The sequence below is a fragment of the Dermochelys coriacea genome, chromosome 5 (genome assembly GCF_009764565.3).
Source record: "Dermochelys coriacea isolate rDerCor1 chromosome 5, rDerCor1.pri.v4, whole genome shotgun sequence".
Taxonomy (NCBI): domain Eukaryota; kingdom Metazoa; phylum Chordata; order Testudines; family Dermochelyidae; genus Dermochelys; species Dermochelys coriacea.
The window spans coordinates 71,679,017-71,697,631 of NC_050072.1; the positions used below are offsets into that span (position 1 = coordinate 71,679,017).

The 18,615-nt window shown below is 40.5% G+C and overlaps 1 protein-coding gene across 1 annotated transcript in view; it reads left to right on the plus strand.

Moving 5' to 3' along the window:
- The window catches only part of CAMK4 (calcium/calmodulin dependent protein kinase IV), a 302,575-nt gene that overhangs the window by 235,221 nt on the left and 48,739 nt on the right, over positions 1-18,615 (plus strand). The window contains exon 6 of the mRNA XM_038403756.2: positions 13,930-14,020. Coding sequence (XP_038259684.1) covers positions 13,930-14,020 — 91 coding nt within the window. The remainder of the gene's footprint in view (positions 1-13,929; positions 14,021-18,615) is intronic.

Genomic DNA, 18,615 nt, shown 5'->3' on the forward strand with positions numbered 1-18,615 from the left:
CCGCTTATCATTATACACAGTTATGTTCCATAAGTCTCACCACTTACACCTGAGCTTGTTTCAAGTGTCAGATTCCCTGGCTGTAGTCCCTTGACTACAGAATCTTGAAAAGACACATGAGATAACAGCATGTTCTGAAGCTACCTGTTATCACTGCCAGAAGAACAGTTGCAGAGTGTATTAATTTGTCACAAAATTATCATTTCCCTCCTACAAAAAATAGCCCTGAGAGGTAACAGATTTGGAAAAGGCTGAAATACTATCTTACTTATCTTGTACAGAAGTCAAATATTAAGGATTTTGCTTTTGACTCTGCAGAATAAGTAAATGTTAATATTAAAGGCATATTAACTAGCAAAGTACTGTAGTTCCCTGCAAAATAGTTAGTATAAGATTGTTCTTAAGATTATAAACAGGGATTCTTTAAAAGGAGCCTATGGAGATAGGCACCCAAATCCCATCGAATGTCAATGAAAATCAGCACCTAACTCTTAGGCTCCTTTTAAAAATTTGAGCCATAATAATTAATGTCCTGCAATTAAATGAAGAGAAACATGTGGAAATCAGGAAAGTGTAAAAGCATGACTCTGGAAACTCTTCACTGAAAGGCTAAAGTTCTGGGTTAAATGGATTATGGTACAAGTAATACAGTGCCTTAAATCAGATTCCAGCAAAGGGACAATGTATCTTTAGGCCTTCTGAACACTAGAAATTAATAGTGTAGCAATTTTTAAAAAATTAGTAGTGCTGCTTAAAGCTCAGTGCTACAGCACTTAGCATAGAAGGAGGACTTCATTAAAAAAATTAGATATGCTGTGTTTATATGTTGCTAATCCTACAGAGAAAAAAGAATGTCTTCATTGTATAAAATTTGACATAGTGACAGCTTTAGGGAAAATCAAAGTTTAAAATTCAGTATTTCACTTGGCTATATTTCATATTCCATTCATCACTTACTCTTTTAGAATTCTAACCTTGCAGCATTTAGACATCCAGGGTTTGGAGGGGAACTGGAGACGTTAATAAGGCTCACATTTCTACCACTTGGTGTGATTTGAATTGTTTTTCTGCATTCAGGAGCCTGCACAAATCACCTAGTATTCACTCCCAGAAAACACATAATTTTATCCATACATCATTTGAGATCTTTTTCACAGCAGCAGACCACATTTATAATACGATACCTGCAGCTTCTGCTTTCTGCCCTCCCCTTCGTTCCAGGGGACTGGTATTTCTTAACTCATTCTAATTCATTTTTTTGGGCCACATACTATTTTTTATGTTCTGATTATTTTCCTTTGCAATAGTTCATATTATAGACTGTAATGGTAAAATGTGGTGTTTTTTCATGTAATGATTTGGAGTCAGATCCTGGCTTTGAGGGTTTCCCCAGAATGGGAGTCTATTCTGTGTCTCATTTTAGCTGGCATTAAGGTCCTAAACAACTGTCCAAACAGATTATTTCTTCCAGGAGAAGAGGGTGCATAGTAGCCGTGGGTAGACCAAGAGCTAGATACTTTTTTACTCCTGAAGCCCCTTTATACGACTCCAAAGGTACAAAGGGTCCATATGGCCTGTGGAACCAGCCCCCACAAAATACCCCTTCGTATGGCATTCCTCAAGTACCATAGAGCTGTCAGAACAGCTACATTGTCTGTCTGCTTTGCAGCCTCCAGCATATGGATGTGCTAGGGAAAGGGGGAATGAAGCCAGAATTTGCTGCATTCCAGCTAATCGAGGTCTGTTGTCCCTGAAGCCTGTTAAAATCTGGTGCAATTTAGAGCAGCTATGGGGATTTGTGTGGCAAGGAATAAGTTTACACCCACAGAGGAAAAAAAGAAATTGCAGCACTTCTGTCAGTCTTGACTTTTCAGGCTATGTCATTTATAGCTGTATTTGAGGTATTTAACTATAGAATAAGTCTTTAACAAGACTTTAAAAGAAATGTTAAAAAAATTAAAGTATTTAAAAATATATAATATGATCCAGGCCTTTCTTCCTTAAGTTATTTCTGCAAGATCAATACTGGTCTTAGAAGGTGATACAATTATATGCAGGCCAGACTTCGGAATTCAAGACAAGCAGCACAAAACATCTGCACATTGTTTATGCATAAATGAGAATTTAAATCCTGAATATAAATATTCATTAAGTACAACCATGTGTTAAAATAATAGACTTTGTTATATGTATAGTACAGGAAGATTTCACATATGGACAAAAAAAAAATGTAATCATAGTGCATAGGCTCATTACACGAAGTTTCACCCTGAAAATAGTTTAAAATCATTTGACATCCTAAAACATGTACTTGATCATTATATTTGGACATGTTCTTTGTACAGCTGTGATCATGGAACTACTCTAGTTGTAGAATTAGCAGCACATTGCAACTATACTGAGGACAAACAGTTTTTCTCTTCTTATTTTCAGGTGTCTGTATGTACAGAACAACACTTAATCATACAAGTATAGACCATGACATATATACTCAAGCATGTGTAGGCTTATCAGAACATACACTGAAAAGATATACTTATACTATAAAAACCTCTTTTAGAAAAGTGAAAGAAAAATATAAAAATCTTTAAGATGCTGAGTATGGCTTAGATTAAGAAAAATAAAAAAATTAAAAGTATTTTACGACAAGAAAGTTAAAATTTACTGTTTTAGATCAACCAGCTCTGCCTCCATTGGCTGCTTGGTGTATCACTTGATGATTTGGCAAACACTGAGGGTCAGATCCCCATGTATTCCAGAACTGTCTATGCAGTAGGGGTTAGGAGGCCGTAGATGGCTTTCCATCAGTTTTCTGTTATCCTAATATTGGAGGTTGCTGGGCCCTGAACTAGCCCCAGGCACTAGTTACAGGAGCACTAGGCCTGCTCTAAATTGTACTAGCAAATAATGACTCCCAAGAAGCTGCTCCTGTCACCTGGATGGCCAGGAGCTACTGGTCTAGAATTTGTCAGCCCTTAAGGCAACTCTAAGTCTCAGAGGGACTGAGAAGGATTGAGGTTCTAGCCCTTATTCTTCAACCCTACTTTACCATCAAATGAAGAACACACTACATCTTTCAATACGAAATAAAAGGCACTGTAGGAATGAAAGATCCTGTTATTCTTACCACTCTGTAATTATATTTCTACATGGAGTGTAGAAAACATCCAAATGTCTATACTTGAGGCTAAATTTCTTGGAGGCACTGTTACTGCCTCTGTTTTCTTGGGACAGGGAGAGTGTTGGTCTCTGACATTAGAATCTGAAGATAGTTCTAGCATTTGCAACATAATTTAGAAGTTTGTGCCATATGTGTTAATTGAAGGTAATTTCCTCTAGGTTTACAACAAGATTTCTCTTTTGGCCCAGATCTAGACCTCAATGCCATAAGTTATTAATGACTCCCATATAGGTTATATGGCTTGATCCAAACCCATTGTAGTCAGCAGAAAGACTATCAATCAATGACTTCAGTTGGCTTTGGATCAGGACCATAATATGCAGGCAAACAAATACAGGGTAGTCAGCACTTCCAAATTTACATCATTGACTTAAATGGAAATAGTCTTGGATTTGGCAGAATATGGCCTAAATTTTTTGTAGATTTAGTGTAATTGTATAAATTCACAAGGATAAACTCAGTTAACAGAACTCATTCATTTCTGAAGTTTAGCTTACTGACACTGAATAAAATCATTCCTCAAACAGATAACTCCTCTACTCTGTTCTTACGATAATTATATTTCTAATGCATTTTAAATATTTTGGGTGTCTGTATGTTAATTAATAACTTTTGCTCCATTATATTATTTGACTTGTTTGGCTAGGAGCCCTAATTTTATATGGGTTGAAATGATGCTAAAGCTTAGCAGATAGATAGTGTTTCTTGCCGTGCAAACATAAATTAAGCCTCACAACACCACGTTGAGGATGCAAGTATCATTATATATGAGGAAACAAAATCAGAGAAGTGATACGATTTACCCAAAGCCACAGAGTTACTCAGTGTCAGAAGCACAGTTAGAACTCAGGAGTTACTGTCTCTTAGACCTTTGAGAATTCCTCTTTGTGTATAGGAAAACCTACCGCAGCCCTACAACATTCATTTTTAACTGCTGTTTGAGTCCAGCTCCAAGCTGTTTATCAACCCACTATAATTATGCAGCATTACCTACTGCAGCTAATGTCAGGATTTTCACTGTTGATTTCTCCCAAACTGACATGCTTTCCAGCACTAATATATAGCCTTCATTTTTTGATTATGTAAAACCACAAAACTGCAGTGCATTGCAGTAGTGCAACGTGGATGAAAAGTGATATGAGTGGAATTGTTCCCAGTGTAGAGGGCCTGAGCCATTGCCTCTGCAACAATTAAGCCCAGATGCAGGCCTGCAGGAGGAGAAAGTTCAGACAGTGTCTGTATGGGGTGTGGAACGTTAAGAGGGACTCTTTGTCAACTCTAACTAGGCCGGTGCTGAGTGGCTCTTGTGGATGGGTCTTGGGAGAGGCTGCTAGATCAGCACTTTGCAGGCCAGTGACTGGTAACCCCACCTAGCAAGTTCTTTACTAGCCAGTAATCAGCTGCAGCTCTGTGGCTTTAGTCATTGTTTGAGAGGTAAATTCCATGTCCCACAACTATTTAGTTCCCTGCACAAAGCCCACTTGGGCATTACGTGGCAAGAAGTGCACTCTATCATGCACACACACACACACACACCCTAGAGAATTTGCTATGTGCACTGTAGTCATATTGGCATGGTCGCACTTTGTATAGTGTTATAAATGGAGTGCTAAGGACAACTATAGGCAATGCTGCCTGAATGTTTCTATTTTAAGTCCCTGTTTAGTTTTGATTATTTTAGGCATTCATAATTTTCAGAAAATGTCACCTACCAAATTAAATTTTCCAAAATTGGAGACAGAATACCTCTTCTGGTGTGTTGCCCCTTTATATTACTCCAGCAGTGTAAAGGGTATAGAATGGCCTCACGGGGGAATTCACCCAGAAAAGGGATGGTGCAGGACCAATGTAAGCAGTCCCTATGCCACCCTACTCCACAGCCTCTCATGTAGAGGCATGCTGGAGGAAGAAGATAGAGTGGCCCATAGGCAGCCTTGCAATCTCTGGGGCTGCTCTAACTTGCCCCAGAGCAGACTAGGGTTAGATTTAAGTATTATTCCTTATATTCTAATCCTGAATTCAGTTGGCGTTTTGCCTGAGTAAGGTACTCAGGACCATTTTAAGAGAATGAAGTCTGTGAATTCTTTGCTATTTTCCCTAATATTAAAATGGTTTACACAAGTAACACAACACAAAGAATATAGGAATTACCAGACTTTATCAGAACCATGGTCTATTTAGTCCAGTATTGTGATTTCAACAGTGACCAGCTCTAGATGCTTCAGAGGAAGATGCAAGAAACCCATAGTAGGTAGAAGAAACTCAGTAGGTAGAAGATTTAAGAAGCCCACAGTGGGATAATCTGCCTCCCAGGAAGTCTTGTCCTTATCTTCAATAGTTAGAGATTGATTTAAACCCTGAAACACAAGAATTTTATGCAGAGGGGGTTTAGGGGTAGGTGAGGAGGGCAGTAGTGCTGGGCACCAAGTTACAGGGGGCACTACATCGCTGTGCCACTCTGCCAATCTGATTAGCTGGTTGGTTGTTTGCTCAGCCACTCCAGGGGCAGCTGGATCGCTGAAAACATTTACCACTCTGGCAAAACACCTTGGGCTAGCCATGATTTTATGCCTTCAAAAACTCTTAGTTTGCATTAACTGTTATAACTCTGGCTATTCTTGTTATCCATATAAGCATCCTACCCCTCTTTGAATCTTATAAAATTCTTGCCCTCAATGACATCCTTGACAATGAGTTCCACTCTAATTATACAGTGTGTGGAAAAAGTATTTCATTTATTTATGCTGAATGTGCCACCTTTCAATTTCATTGAATGTCCCCTTGCTCTTGTGCTGTGACATGGGGAGGACAGAAGTTCCAGCTCATTATTTTATATCATTTTTTATCATTTTTTCTCTTACTCATCTTCTTTCCTAATGATCGCTGGCTTTTCACACACTCTTCTTATGAAAGTGCATCCATTCAAACTAGAATGGATTGTGGAATGGCATGAAAGGAACGATCTGTTATGAGATGGGAAAGAATGCTAGCAGACCGTATTCCCCCCTTCCCCCACCCAAAGTTGGTAATATTGAAGTGAGTTGGTCAAGGATATGTTGCCCGGTAGGAGGTATAATAGTAGCCACTGGGTCAATCCTCTTACTCCTGTTCTGTGCCACAAGGGGTATTAATCTTTTGTAATCCTGACCCATGACAGGTGGCTGGGATTAGGGAAGTCTCTTACCAGCACTTGTGTGTTCACACCATGATGATTAAATACTGTAGTAGAACGTTTCATCCTTTAGGATAATGTCATGTCTGATTCAAGAGCAGGATAACACTTCTGTTTTAAGAATAGGAGTACTTGTGGCACCTAAGGTGCCACAGGTACTCCTTTTCTTTTTGCAGATACAGACTAACATGGCTGCTACTCTGACTTCTGTTTTACATTCCAGTAATGCCAAAAAATTCCAGTTAGTTTTGGATATTAGCTGGTCTATTTTTCACAGCCATTGTTAAAGAAAAACATAATTCTAGAACAGAGCTTTAAATATGATTGATGAAAGTGTTGTTTGTGGTTATCATTTAAGGGTAAAATGAGTGTATTGATTCTTCATTTAAAAGAAAATAATTGTGGAGCTTACAGTCTAAATTTCTAGTGGATAAATTTCTAAATTTGTAGTGGATAATTCAACTTTTTTGATTTAGAATTTCCAGTGAGAGTTATTTAAAGGTGTGAAATGTGGTGGACAAACAGAAAATAAGCATAGCTTTTGATTTGTGAGCCATATTGTTGCGTTTCTTCACACTTTTTTATAGTACTCAGATTCACCATTTTAATAAATTAAACTGGCTGGACATAATGCATAGTTCTAAAAACATGAAGGAAAGTATGCTTTGCTCACCTGATTAAAATTCAGTTAAATTGGTTTCACTAAACTAACAAATTTTCTGGAAATTTTTGGGTCTGTTGAATAACAAACAGACTAAGGTTCTGATCCTAAATTCTTATGAACCCCAGATTCCCATGGAAGTGAATGAGAGTGATTGTGCAAAGAATGTACTAGAAGGTTTAATTAACATGCTAGCTTCCTAAATAACCATGTGAATTTTAACCACATGCAAAATTCCAAAATGTGCTAAATTAAGCCCATAACAGTTCAGTGTTGCTTTTATTTCTTGCAGTGATAAAAAGAGCCTTCTGGTTGCCAGGTCCTAGAGACAACATGCACTGTTATAGGGGAATAATAAAATAGTGAAAGTTATGGTGTGCCTGTGCAATTTGACAATGCGTTATTTGTCCGTTATACTTCTGCAATCTCATTGACTCTGGTGGAGTTGAATCAGTAACTTATAGGAGAATGTAGGCCTGCCTTTGTAACTATCACACGGTTAGTTACCTCTCCACACTGAAGAAAGAAAATAAGTGAGAATTCTCAAAAACTGTGCCAACATCTTGTACAACAGCTTCTCTATTTCTGAGATAATTCACTCATATATGGCATTTAATTTTTTTTCCTAATTCAGAAAGAATAAAACTACTAAGATGTTTCATCAAGTAGATGTTATACACCTAAATAAATCACTCTTAATATGATCAGTAAAACAATCCAATATAAGCTTTTTTCTACAATCAATATATGTTAGATTATCTTGTTTTCCAAAGATTAGACATTACGCAATTTTGGGCCCAATCCTGCCTTCCAAGTTATCTGCAGTCTGATTCACACAAGGATCCCAGGACCAAATCTTTCATATTTAACATATTACTTTTATTCTTAAAAGTGACACAAAGCCCCTGATTCCATTGAAACATTGGGAGTTTTGCATTGACTTCAATGGGGGAAGTAAAGATGTAATGATAAATTATATAGCATTGTACACTTATTGCAGTTCATCCATAGAAATAAAAACATTTTACAAAAGTAAGCATCACTCCTATTTTATGTATGGGGAAAGTGAGGTGCAGAGAGATTAAGTAATTTGCCCAAGGATAAAACATTGTAAGATTTTCATGTCAAAAATCTTTCCCTCATATCAGACAGCAAAGTGTTTATTATTACTGTGTTACTATACAAATAATAAGTCATCTCATATGCAGTTTGATTTTAGAGAGCCACTCTCTAGCCATGAAATTTTCTGTTCCTCCTCATTCCCTGAAATCTTAATTATTGAGCACACAGTATTCTTAGGTTCACTACTTGAAAAGGTTTTTGAAGTCTAGGTCAGTATGGGAGTATGCAATCCAGGGAGTGCATTTTGAAAGATAAGGGCTTGTCTTTCTCTATATTGTGTGATTTGTGCAGCATGGTGTTTTAGGCAGAATTAACTGGAATCTTGTTCTGCCATTTTAGAGACATGGCCTGTTTACATAAAAACCAATCAGAATAATATTACCAACAAAAAAGGGAATAGAAAAGAAGAATCTTTTTCACTTAATGAATGGGCCTCCTTGGTCCTGTAAGGTTCTTTAAAAGGTTCTTTAAACTTTCTCCTAGCTGCTCCAGGGGCATTATCAATTACCCATATGCCCATCAAATATCATGTAGCTGTAATTAAACTAAATTACGATGCTGTGGCTTTTATTACACCATGACACACTTTTGTTAGAGCCATAGAAAAAGCTTAATTACAAGTCTAGACATCCCAGAAAACAGAGAAAAAGAACATTTTTCATTTTTAAAGAGAATTCAGAGCTTTAGTAGCATTTTTAGCTATGGAGAGCCAATGCTGAACTGGAACCCATGGTTTTTGTTCCACTCTCCTGTATCCTGCAGCCTTGATTTAGTAATAGCTTCCATGTGAAAGTCCTAGAAATATTCTGTAGCAAAATAGCAGAAATAGAGGCTATACAAACTTCTCCCTTTTAAACTCTGAGTGAATTAAATACTCACAAAAGTGGCAGGCAGATATTACAAGACTATATATATATATTCTATGCAAAAATACTCTGAAGCATTGCCACATAGCATCATATAAAAGCATACACTGAAGGCCAATGTCACCCACTTCTTCCCACAGCTAAATCAATGCCTACTGGGAATTGTCACCTCAATTGAAGGTGCAGGAGTATTGAGTGTTCAACCAAAACATTCTTTCTCCACAATGTTTGTTAGACATTAAAGTGAATTAGGTGCCAATACAAATAAGCAAAACCAGAGTTTCCTTGCTCTTACCAGTTCCTCATCTTTCAGACTCACAATTCTTGTGATGTCATAATTTCATTAGTCATCTAGTCATCAGATCTTTCAGGCTAGATGAGACTTGAATTTTTGAGGTATAAAAGAAGCTGTCAGGTCTCATAAAGAAGCAAAAAAAAATGGGGAGTGGGGCAGCAAATCAATGGTATTTTCTTTTCAGGTCACCTTTAAGGAGCCATGGGCATGTGCCAATCATAAGTTGGTACTGTGTGTTGCATGAATTAAAAACTAGGAGAAAGCCTGTCTGTGTTATATAGAGTAGACAGGGTAAGGGTCTGACTTTATTTGTGTCTTGTACAGTGCTGAGCATATCAGAGTTTAACAACCAACAATAATCCATTTGACACTCTGAATCCTAAAATATATTTACCCCAGATCTTCTGAGATTATATCAAACTGATACTGCAGTACCCTACTGGATGTCTGAAGTTTACTCAACACCCCGTGGGGTAAATCCAACCGCACATGGGCTAGCGAACAAGGCTCACACTGCAGTTCTGTTTTGTGGGGGGTAGATAGACTTTGGAGAGGCAATGCAAAGGACTGCCCTGTGCGCCACAGACAAGTTCTCTGAGGCAGTACATTCTGTAGCAGTGCACATAAGGGCTGGGAGCAGGACAGGGCTGGGAGAGTAGACAGAGCAAAGCTAATGGTCTGTAGCTATGTAGGCTCATCGCTAAAATTCCTTTATTTGGGAGGGAAAGGTGGTCACAACTGATGTTTCCTCAGCTGACAGGCAATTAAGGTGACCACTGAGTAGTTGCACTGGTGCTTCTTCACCTGCTAAAGGAGAGGATTCTGCTCCCCCAGGGTTGATCCAATGGGCAAAGACTATTTATCATTATCAATATGATTTTTTTTTCTTCAGTAGTGCTTAGGTGTGCTGGGCATTGTACAGACATAGGAAGACAGTCCCTACCCAATGGCTTTACAAAAATAAACACCTCTGTGTGGTCGTTATTCTGTGTGGAGACTGAGCCAGGTCTCCTCTCTTCAGGTTCAACAGTGACTACAGGGGTAGTAGGGTTTGGCTGATTGTGCCCACAGATTCTCATTAACCCTTTCAGTGTGGGGTTGGTAGTGTACCCCATCACACAAATATATTATTTTCACCATTTATGCATTTATGTGCATTTCAATCAGCTTAGACAATTAAAATAGTCCCTTTTATTTCTAGTTAATTTCTCTGTGTTTTTGTGTTTGCTTTTCTTTCTGGTTCTTGTGCACTATTTGGGTGACTGTGTTCCTAATAAGCAGAAATGTCCCCATTTATAGGCTCTGTCGTAAATGTTTGGTTTTTAAAATGGTGCATTTTTCAAGTGTTGTAACCCCCTGCAAACCCTGGCCCAATTGAAAGTGTTACTGGCCACTTGAACTGGTGAAATTGACTGAGCACGTGCATGAAGAACCTCTAGGTCTGACTCATGTTCACATCTTACTTTACCTCTTCCCTGAGGCCTTCCAGTGACCTCTTTTTCATACAAATTTCATCAAGCCAAGCCATCACCTCCTCTTCAGTCAAGTCCATCGGGTAGCAGGGAAAGAGGAAGATTGCTTGACTGAGAAAAGAGCTGGGGAGGCAGGGAGGGCTCACTCTTCTCTCTCACCATACTATGCAGTGAATCCTCGATACACCACAAAGTCATCCTTTGCACACCCACCTCCCTACTCATGTCATGTGTCCCAGCTTCCCTCCCCGCCACTCCCGACCCCGAAAGTCTATTCAGTCTGGTCACTGTAACAATGATGCAATGTGGAGTTGCAAGCACTGCAACAGGGAGTTGTTTGGATATTATTAGACAAAACAAAAATACTCAGTAAATAATTTGTATTTAGATTGTTATACCAAGTCAAATAAAACTTGCATTAGACAGTGCTCTGTAGCATTCCCCCAAACAGGGCTGATTCCAGATTGCCCAGTTCTAAAAGTTTCTGAATGAAACATTCAAGGTATGTCTATGCTACAATTAGACACCCATGGCTGGCCAACACCAGCTGACTCAGGCTCATGGAGCTCAGACTGCAGGGCTATTTAATTGTGGCATAGACCTCTGGGCTCCGGAGGTCTGGGACCCTCCCATCTTGCAGGGTCCTAGAGTTGTGGCTGCAACCCAAGCCCGAATGTCTGCATGGCAATTAAACAGCCCCTTAGCCAAGTCAGCTGGCACAGTTCACCCCGGGTTTTTAATTGCAGTGTAGACATATCCTAAAGATCAAACTTTTTATGAACCTACAAAAGTCTGCCAGGCCCACTGGTTTCCACACACAGCCCACATTTGCTCATGAAAGTGGTTAGCTGGGTGCAAAATACCTGATCTGCACTCTCACATTTGTGGATTGGGAGTTTTTTAAACCACAAACATGAACTCATTTCAAATTCCCTTCTACCCACTCACCTTAAATGCTAGTAGATTAAGTTTTGTCTGACTTCAGTTTGTAAAAATGATTATCAGCATAACTTCAATACAGTGTAAATCCATATGTGTGCTCAAAAAGACCTTTTCACTGAAATTATGCCCTTTTCATGATCTTGCATTGTTCTTTTTGTGTTTCTCCTGTTCAATTGTTACATTAGTAACTCATCCTGTTCTTGTTTATTGTAACGCACCTCTGAAGAGACTAATTACTGTTATTTGACAAGTAAATCATGTACTTTAGTACACAGATGCTACAGGACTTTACTGAATCTGAATATATTAAAGTAATGTTGCTATGGAAATACAATGCTGTGAGGTAAATACAAATTTTCTACTTAACAGTTTATGGTGGTAACACAGATTAATGAAGCTGCAAACAACCGTCTTTTACATTCTAGAACCATTTACTGAAAATTAGAAGAAAGTGCAAGCAAGACTATTTACTAGCTGAATATCTCTTTGTATTTCAGAGCGCAAGTGTAATTATAAACTATCATATAGTAGCATATACTCTCAGCAGTTTTCAGCCACAGACCTAAAACCCTATTACACAAATATCATCCCTGTTTTAGAAATGGGGAAACTGAGGTGAATCATAGAGTCCGAGTGAGTTATCAAAGTGAGTTCCTGGGAGAGTCCTTGTGACTTATCCACTGGACCATGATCCTCCCCCGATCTCTTTATTTTCATGGTAACTGTTGACTATTAAATGACATAGTTAGTATGTAGAAGGTATAGGTAGGGTATTTGCTGTGCATGGTAATTACAATGTGTATTTAATTGTTTCTGTATTTTAATTCAAAGCACAGCTTTCATGATAATTAACTTTGAACCTACAGTACCAAGGCATTGTTTCTACAAAAAAATTGTACCGATTAAACTAAATCAGTGAGGAATCAACTGAAGCCAAATCACTATTGCCTTAAACTGAAATGAGTGCCCACATAAGGGGACTGCACCGATTTAACGAAATCAGTTTCAAAACCAAGTTAGTTAAATTGGTACAATTTTCACATGTAGACAAGGCCTGAGTGTAACTATCAAGTAGCCTACAAGTACAAATAACCATTGTACTACATATTGAAAATACTGGGGCTTAGATGCTCCTTTCACTTACCCTGGTTGAAGTTACTGGAGTTTCACTAGTTAAAAAAAAAAACCCAACCCCTCCCCCCTCAAATGGTGTAAACAAGAGGACAGCCAGGCCCAGGGTATTTACCAAGTAAGGGACTGATTTTGCAATCAGGGCATAAGCTCAGAAGGCCCCGTATATACTGGTTGTATGCCAGGAACTCAGTCTGTATGTGACAGTTGGCCCAGATCATAAGGAGGGAAAGAAGGCAACTACATGTGCTGCAGAATCTTAAAGAGCAGAGCTGCTTGGAGCAAGTAGCTCCAGAAGAGAGGAAGCTAGTGGCCTCCTTCCTGAAGGTGTGAGTCTGGCTGCCCAGTGTCTTTGTACTGAAGAAGACAGAGGCTTTTTTTTTTTCAATAGAAATAAAATTTATTACTAACTTGTGACAAGAGATCTGTGATTCCACACTCAGACAACTAAAAAAGAGCTGAACTGATTTTGCCCAAATTTTCCACCCAGAAAAATGGGATAAGATGAAGCCTTGACATTTTCAACCCAAAACCATGACAGCTTTTGGGAAAGCCATGAGCATGTGAAACCAAGGCTTCAGGACTGTAGAGTATTATAATCCTTCAGTCTGCTGTAGAAAGTAAAGATTTTATTTTTAAAGCACTGCACATGCTAAGTTCTCTACTATGCTTGTTCTCATCAAAGTTTATGTGTGGTTCAGTAGTTGGGTGACCATGTTCTGACTCTTAGAATGATCTAACATACAAAGCTGCCTAATGCTTTTCTGTTGCTTCAGATTTCAATATCTCAGCATCTATTATCTTAACATTAACCCCTAGAGATGTTACCATTTTATTTTAAATGATCAATAAGCCCCTCAGGGATGGTTTTTCTTCTCAACCATGAGAGCTGATGCTCTCTCTGTTTCAATTTTCAGTTTCTTGTTCAGATGACAAACTATATTCAAGTTTGAGAACAATTTTTTCAAATCTGGTTAATTGGGTTATCTCTTGTCATGAAATATTAGTCAGTAGACTGTAACTATAGAGGATTAGGAAAAAGCTTCTTTCGTACTATGAGTTAGACACTTTGATTTTTCCCTTCTAGTACCTGCATGCAAATGGGATTGTTCACCGTGATCTGAAGCCAGAGAATCTACTGTATGCAACACCAGCGCCAGATGCACCATTAAAAATAGGTGAGCAGCACTACCTATACACTTCCCATCCTTCCCTTGTATTGGCATTATTTTGTGTGGTTCACATGTATCTCCTATCTTCTCCCCATTATTGTATTCTGTTTTAGCAATGATATCCAGATGAATAGGTCCATTCTTTATACAGCAGCACAGCTGTGCACTGTCCTTCAAAAATAAATAAAAGACAGATCCCTGCCCTGAGGAATTTACAGTCTAAATTAGGTGAAATACCTCAAGAGATGACAAACACAGGAAGAATGGGATTTGGGAGGGTGAAGATCACAGTAGAGAAAGATTATGAGATCAGACTCTAGCTACATACACCACTTGTTAGTTCCTTTTTTGTTAGACAATATATTGCAATTTTGGGACAAATATGAATGAGAGCGCAAAGGTGGAGATAAGCAATGAAAGCAAGCCAAAAGGAGTGAGTTTTGAGGAACTTGAAGGAGGAGAGTTAGGTTGTATGGCACAGATTGAAGAAATTATTCCAGGCAAAGGTGACAGTATGAAAAAGGGTGGGAGGAAACCCAATAAGCTACAAGCTGACCTGAATTGGCAGAGTTTGTCACAAACCAGGGCATAGAGGGCATTCACTGAGGGCCTGATTTTCAGCAGTGCCAAGCACTTGCAACTGCAGCTGGAGTCAGTAGGAGCTCTGGGTGCTCAGCACCTTTGAAAGTCAGACCCTAACCCTCTGAGATCTGAATATTCACCACTTCTGTGTTGGGAATCTACAGTTTGTGTGCCAGTTTATGGCAGGCCAGTGGCATACTATGATAAAGGAGAAAGTAGCAGAATGCTAATTGATGAGCCATGTAGGCTGTGGCATTGCTGATGTGATAACTGAAAGAGATCTGACTTGTACATATTGTAAAGAAAAGAAAAAGAATCTCTGAGCCTTATGATCTCTCTTTTATAAGGAAACATCTCTTCCCAAGACGCAGTGACATAGGCTTCCACATGGGCTAGAAAACTAAGTATGTTCTCAGAGTTCCAGGCAGGCAGAGGCAGATTAGGGTTCTGTGGGGTCCTGGGTCAGATCAAGTGGGGGCTCATCCTCACCCTTTTACTCCTGCCGGGGAGCGGGGTTGGGGTGCAGTCGTCTTCCCCGCCCTGCCTGCCCAGCACTCCTGCCAGGGAGAGGGATTGGGGTGCAGGGGCTTCCCCCACTCCCCGGCAGAAGCGCCAGGCTGACAAAAGGAGTGGGGCAAGCCCCTGTGCCCCTACCCCGCTCCCTAGCAAGTGCACTGGGGAATGGGGATACCCATTTTTCTGGGGGGCCCCAATTGGCCGGGGCCCCTGAGCATGGGCCCCATTGGCCAAGTGGCTAATCTGCCACTGGCCTTGTACAGCCCATGATATCTACTAGACCACCAGACCAGGGGGATGAGGTGGATGAGGCTTTCTTCCGGCAACTACCAGAAGTTACTAGATCTCAGGCTCTGGTTCTCATGGGAGACTTAAATCACCCCGATGTCTGCTGGGAGAGCAATACAGCGGTGCACAGACAATCCAGGAAGTTTTTGGAAAGTGTAGGGGACAATTTCCTGGTGCAACTGCTGGAGAAACCAACTAGGGCAGAGCTCTTCTTGACATGCTGCTCACAAACCAGGAAGACTTAGTAGGGGAAGCAAAAGTGGATGGGAACCTGGGAAGCAGTGACCATGAGATGGTCGAGTTCAGGATCCTGACACAAGGAAGAAAGGAGAGCAGCAGAATACGGACTCTCGACTTCAGAAAAGCAGACTTTGACAACCTCAGGGAACTGATGGGCAGGAACCCCTGGGAGAATAACATGAGGGGGAAAGGAGTCCAGGAGAGCTGGCTGTATTTTAAAGAATCCTTACTGAGGACAGGGACAAACCATCCCGATGTGTAGAAAGAATAGTAAATATGGCAGGCGACCAGTTTGGCTTAACTGTGAAATCCTTGCTGATCTTAAACACAAAAAAAGAAGCTTACAAAAAGTGGAAGATTGGACAAATGACCAGGGAAGAGTATAAAGATATTGCTCGGGCATATAGGAGTGAAATCAGGAAGGCCAAATCACACCTGGAGTTGCAGCTAGCAAGAGATGTTAAGAGTAACAAGAAGGATTTCTTCAGGTATGTTAGCAACAAGAAGAAAGTCAAGGAAAGTGAGGGCCCCTTACTGAAGGAGGGAGGCAACTAAGTGACAGAGGATGTGGAAAAAGCTAATGTACTCAATGCTTTTTTTGCCTCTGTCTTCACGAACAAGGTCAGCTCTCAGACTACTGCACTGGGCAGCACAGCATGGGGAGGAGGTGACCAGCCCTCTGTGGAGAAAGAAGTGGTTCGGGTCTATTTAGAAAACGCTGGAGGAGCACAAGTCCATGGGGCCGGATGTGCTGCCTCCAAGAGTGCTAAAGGAGTTGGCGGATGTGATTGCAGAGCCATTGGGCAATATCTTTGAAAACTGATGGCGATCGGGGGAGGTCCCGGATGACTGGAAAAAGGCTAATGTAGTGCCCATCTTTTAAAAAGGGAAGAAGGAGGATCCAGAGAACTACAGGCCATTCAGCCTCTCCTCAGTCCCTGGAAAAATCATGGAGCAGGTCCTCAAGGAATCAATTCTGAAGTACTTAGAGGAGAGGAAAGTGATCAGGAACAGTCAGCATGGATTCACCAAGGGCAAGTCATGCCTGACTAACCTAACTGCCTTCTATGATGAGATAACTGGCTCTGTAGATGAGGGGAAAGCAGTGGACGTGTTGTTCCTTGACTTTAGCAAAGCTTTTGACACTGTCTCCCACAGTATTCTTGCTAGCAAGTTAAAGAAGTATGGGCTGGATGAATGGACTATAAGGTGGATAAAAAGCTGGCTAGATTGTCGGGCTCAACGGGTAGTGATCAATGGCTCCATATCTAGTTGGCAGCCGGTATCAAGCGGAGTGCCCCAAGGGCCAGTCCTCGGGCCGGTTTTGTTCAATATCTTCATTAATGATCTGAAGGATTGTGTGGATTGCACCCTCAGCAAGTTTGCAGATGACTAAACTGGGAGGAGAGGTAGATACGCTGGAGGGTAGGGATAGGATACAGAGGGACCTAGACAAATTAGAGGATTGGGCCAAAAGAAATCTAATGAGGTTCAACAAGGACAAGTGCAGAGTCCTGCACTTTGGACAAAAGAATCCCATGCGCTGCTACAGACTAGGGACCGAATGGCTAGGCAGCAGTTTTGCAGAAAAGGACCTAGGGGTTACAGTGGACGAGAAGCTGGATATGAGTCAACAGAGTTCCCCTGATGGCAAGAAAGCCAGTGGTATTTGGGGGCTGTATAAGTAGGGGCATTGCCAGCAGATCGCGGGATGTGATCGTTCCCCTCTATTCGACATTAAGGCCTCATCTGGAGTACTGTGTCCAGTTTTGGGCCCCACACTACAAGAAGGATGTGGAAAAATTGGAGAGAGTCCAGTGAAGGGCAACAAAAATGATTAGGGGACTGGAAGACATGGCTTATGAGGAGAGGCTGAGGGAACTGGGACTGTTTAGTCTGCCGAAGAGAAGAATGAGCGGGGATTTGATAGCTCCTTTCAGTTACCTGAAAGGGGGTTCCAAAGAGGATGGATCTAGACTGTTCTCAGTGGTAGCAGATGACAGAACCAGGAGTAATGGTCTCAAGTTGCAGAGGGAGGTTTAGGTTGGATATTAGGAAAAACTTTTTCACTAGGAGGGTGGTGAAACCCTGGAATGCGTTACCTAGGGAGGTGGTGGAATCTCCTTCCTTAGAAGTTTTTACGGTCAGGCTTGACAAAGCCCTGGCTGGGATGATTTAGTTGGGGATTGGTCCTGCTTTGAGCAGGAGGTTGGACTAGATGACCTCCTGAGGTCAACCCTGATATTCTATGATTCTATACTAAATCTGCATTTTCAAAACACAATATCAACTGTTATCTTCTTGTTCTCAGCTCAGAGTACTCACACTTAAATTCATGTTAAACAAAAGCAAACCAATGAACTATATTCTGCAGTTTTTAAGGCAGATTGTCATCATCCAAACTGAAATTTGAACAAGATACTAAGATTATTCATAGGAAAAGAAATACAATTGGTTAGGTCTTCAGTTCTAATCTCATTTGAAAGATGGGACATGCAAGTGCCACCTATGACAACGTGCTGCTCCTGACGGCTCAGTATTTATTCAGAGGGAAGGGTGCCACATGCAGAGTTGCTGACACCCCCTTCTGGCAAAGCCTAGGTTTTCCTTGGAAATCTGCTATTGAAATACTACCCAAAGGCTTGATCCAAGGTGCTCAGGGCTCTGGCTCTGATCTAGCCAGTCACTTAAGCAGAGGTGTAACTTTGGACACACCAGTAGTTCTGTTTAAAACAATGGGATAACTCACATGCTTAAAATTAAGCACTTGCTTCAATGCTTTTCTGGATTGTAGCTCAAAGGTTCAGTTCCTTGTAGGATCAAACCTCACACCAGTCCCCACTTAGTTGATAAGATCTGAAAAAGTCAAAGTCCAAAGTGGTAGCGCTTCAGCCCAATGTATCCAGGGTCACTCCTAGAAAGAGCACTACCAGGGACAGTGTTTTGGGAGTGATATCAGAAAAAAGTTACTGTCC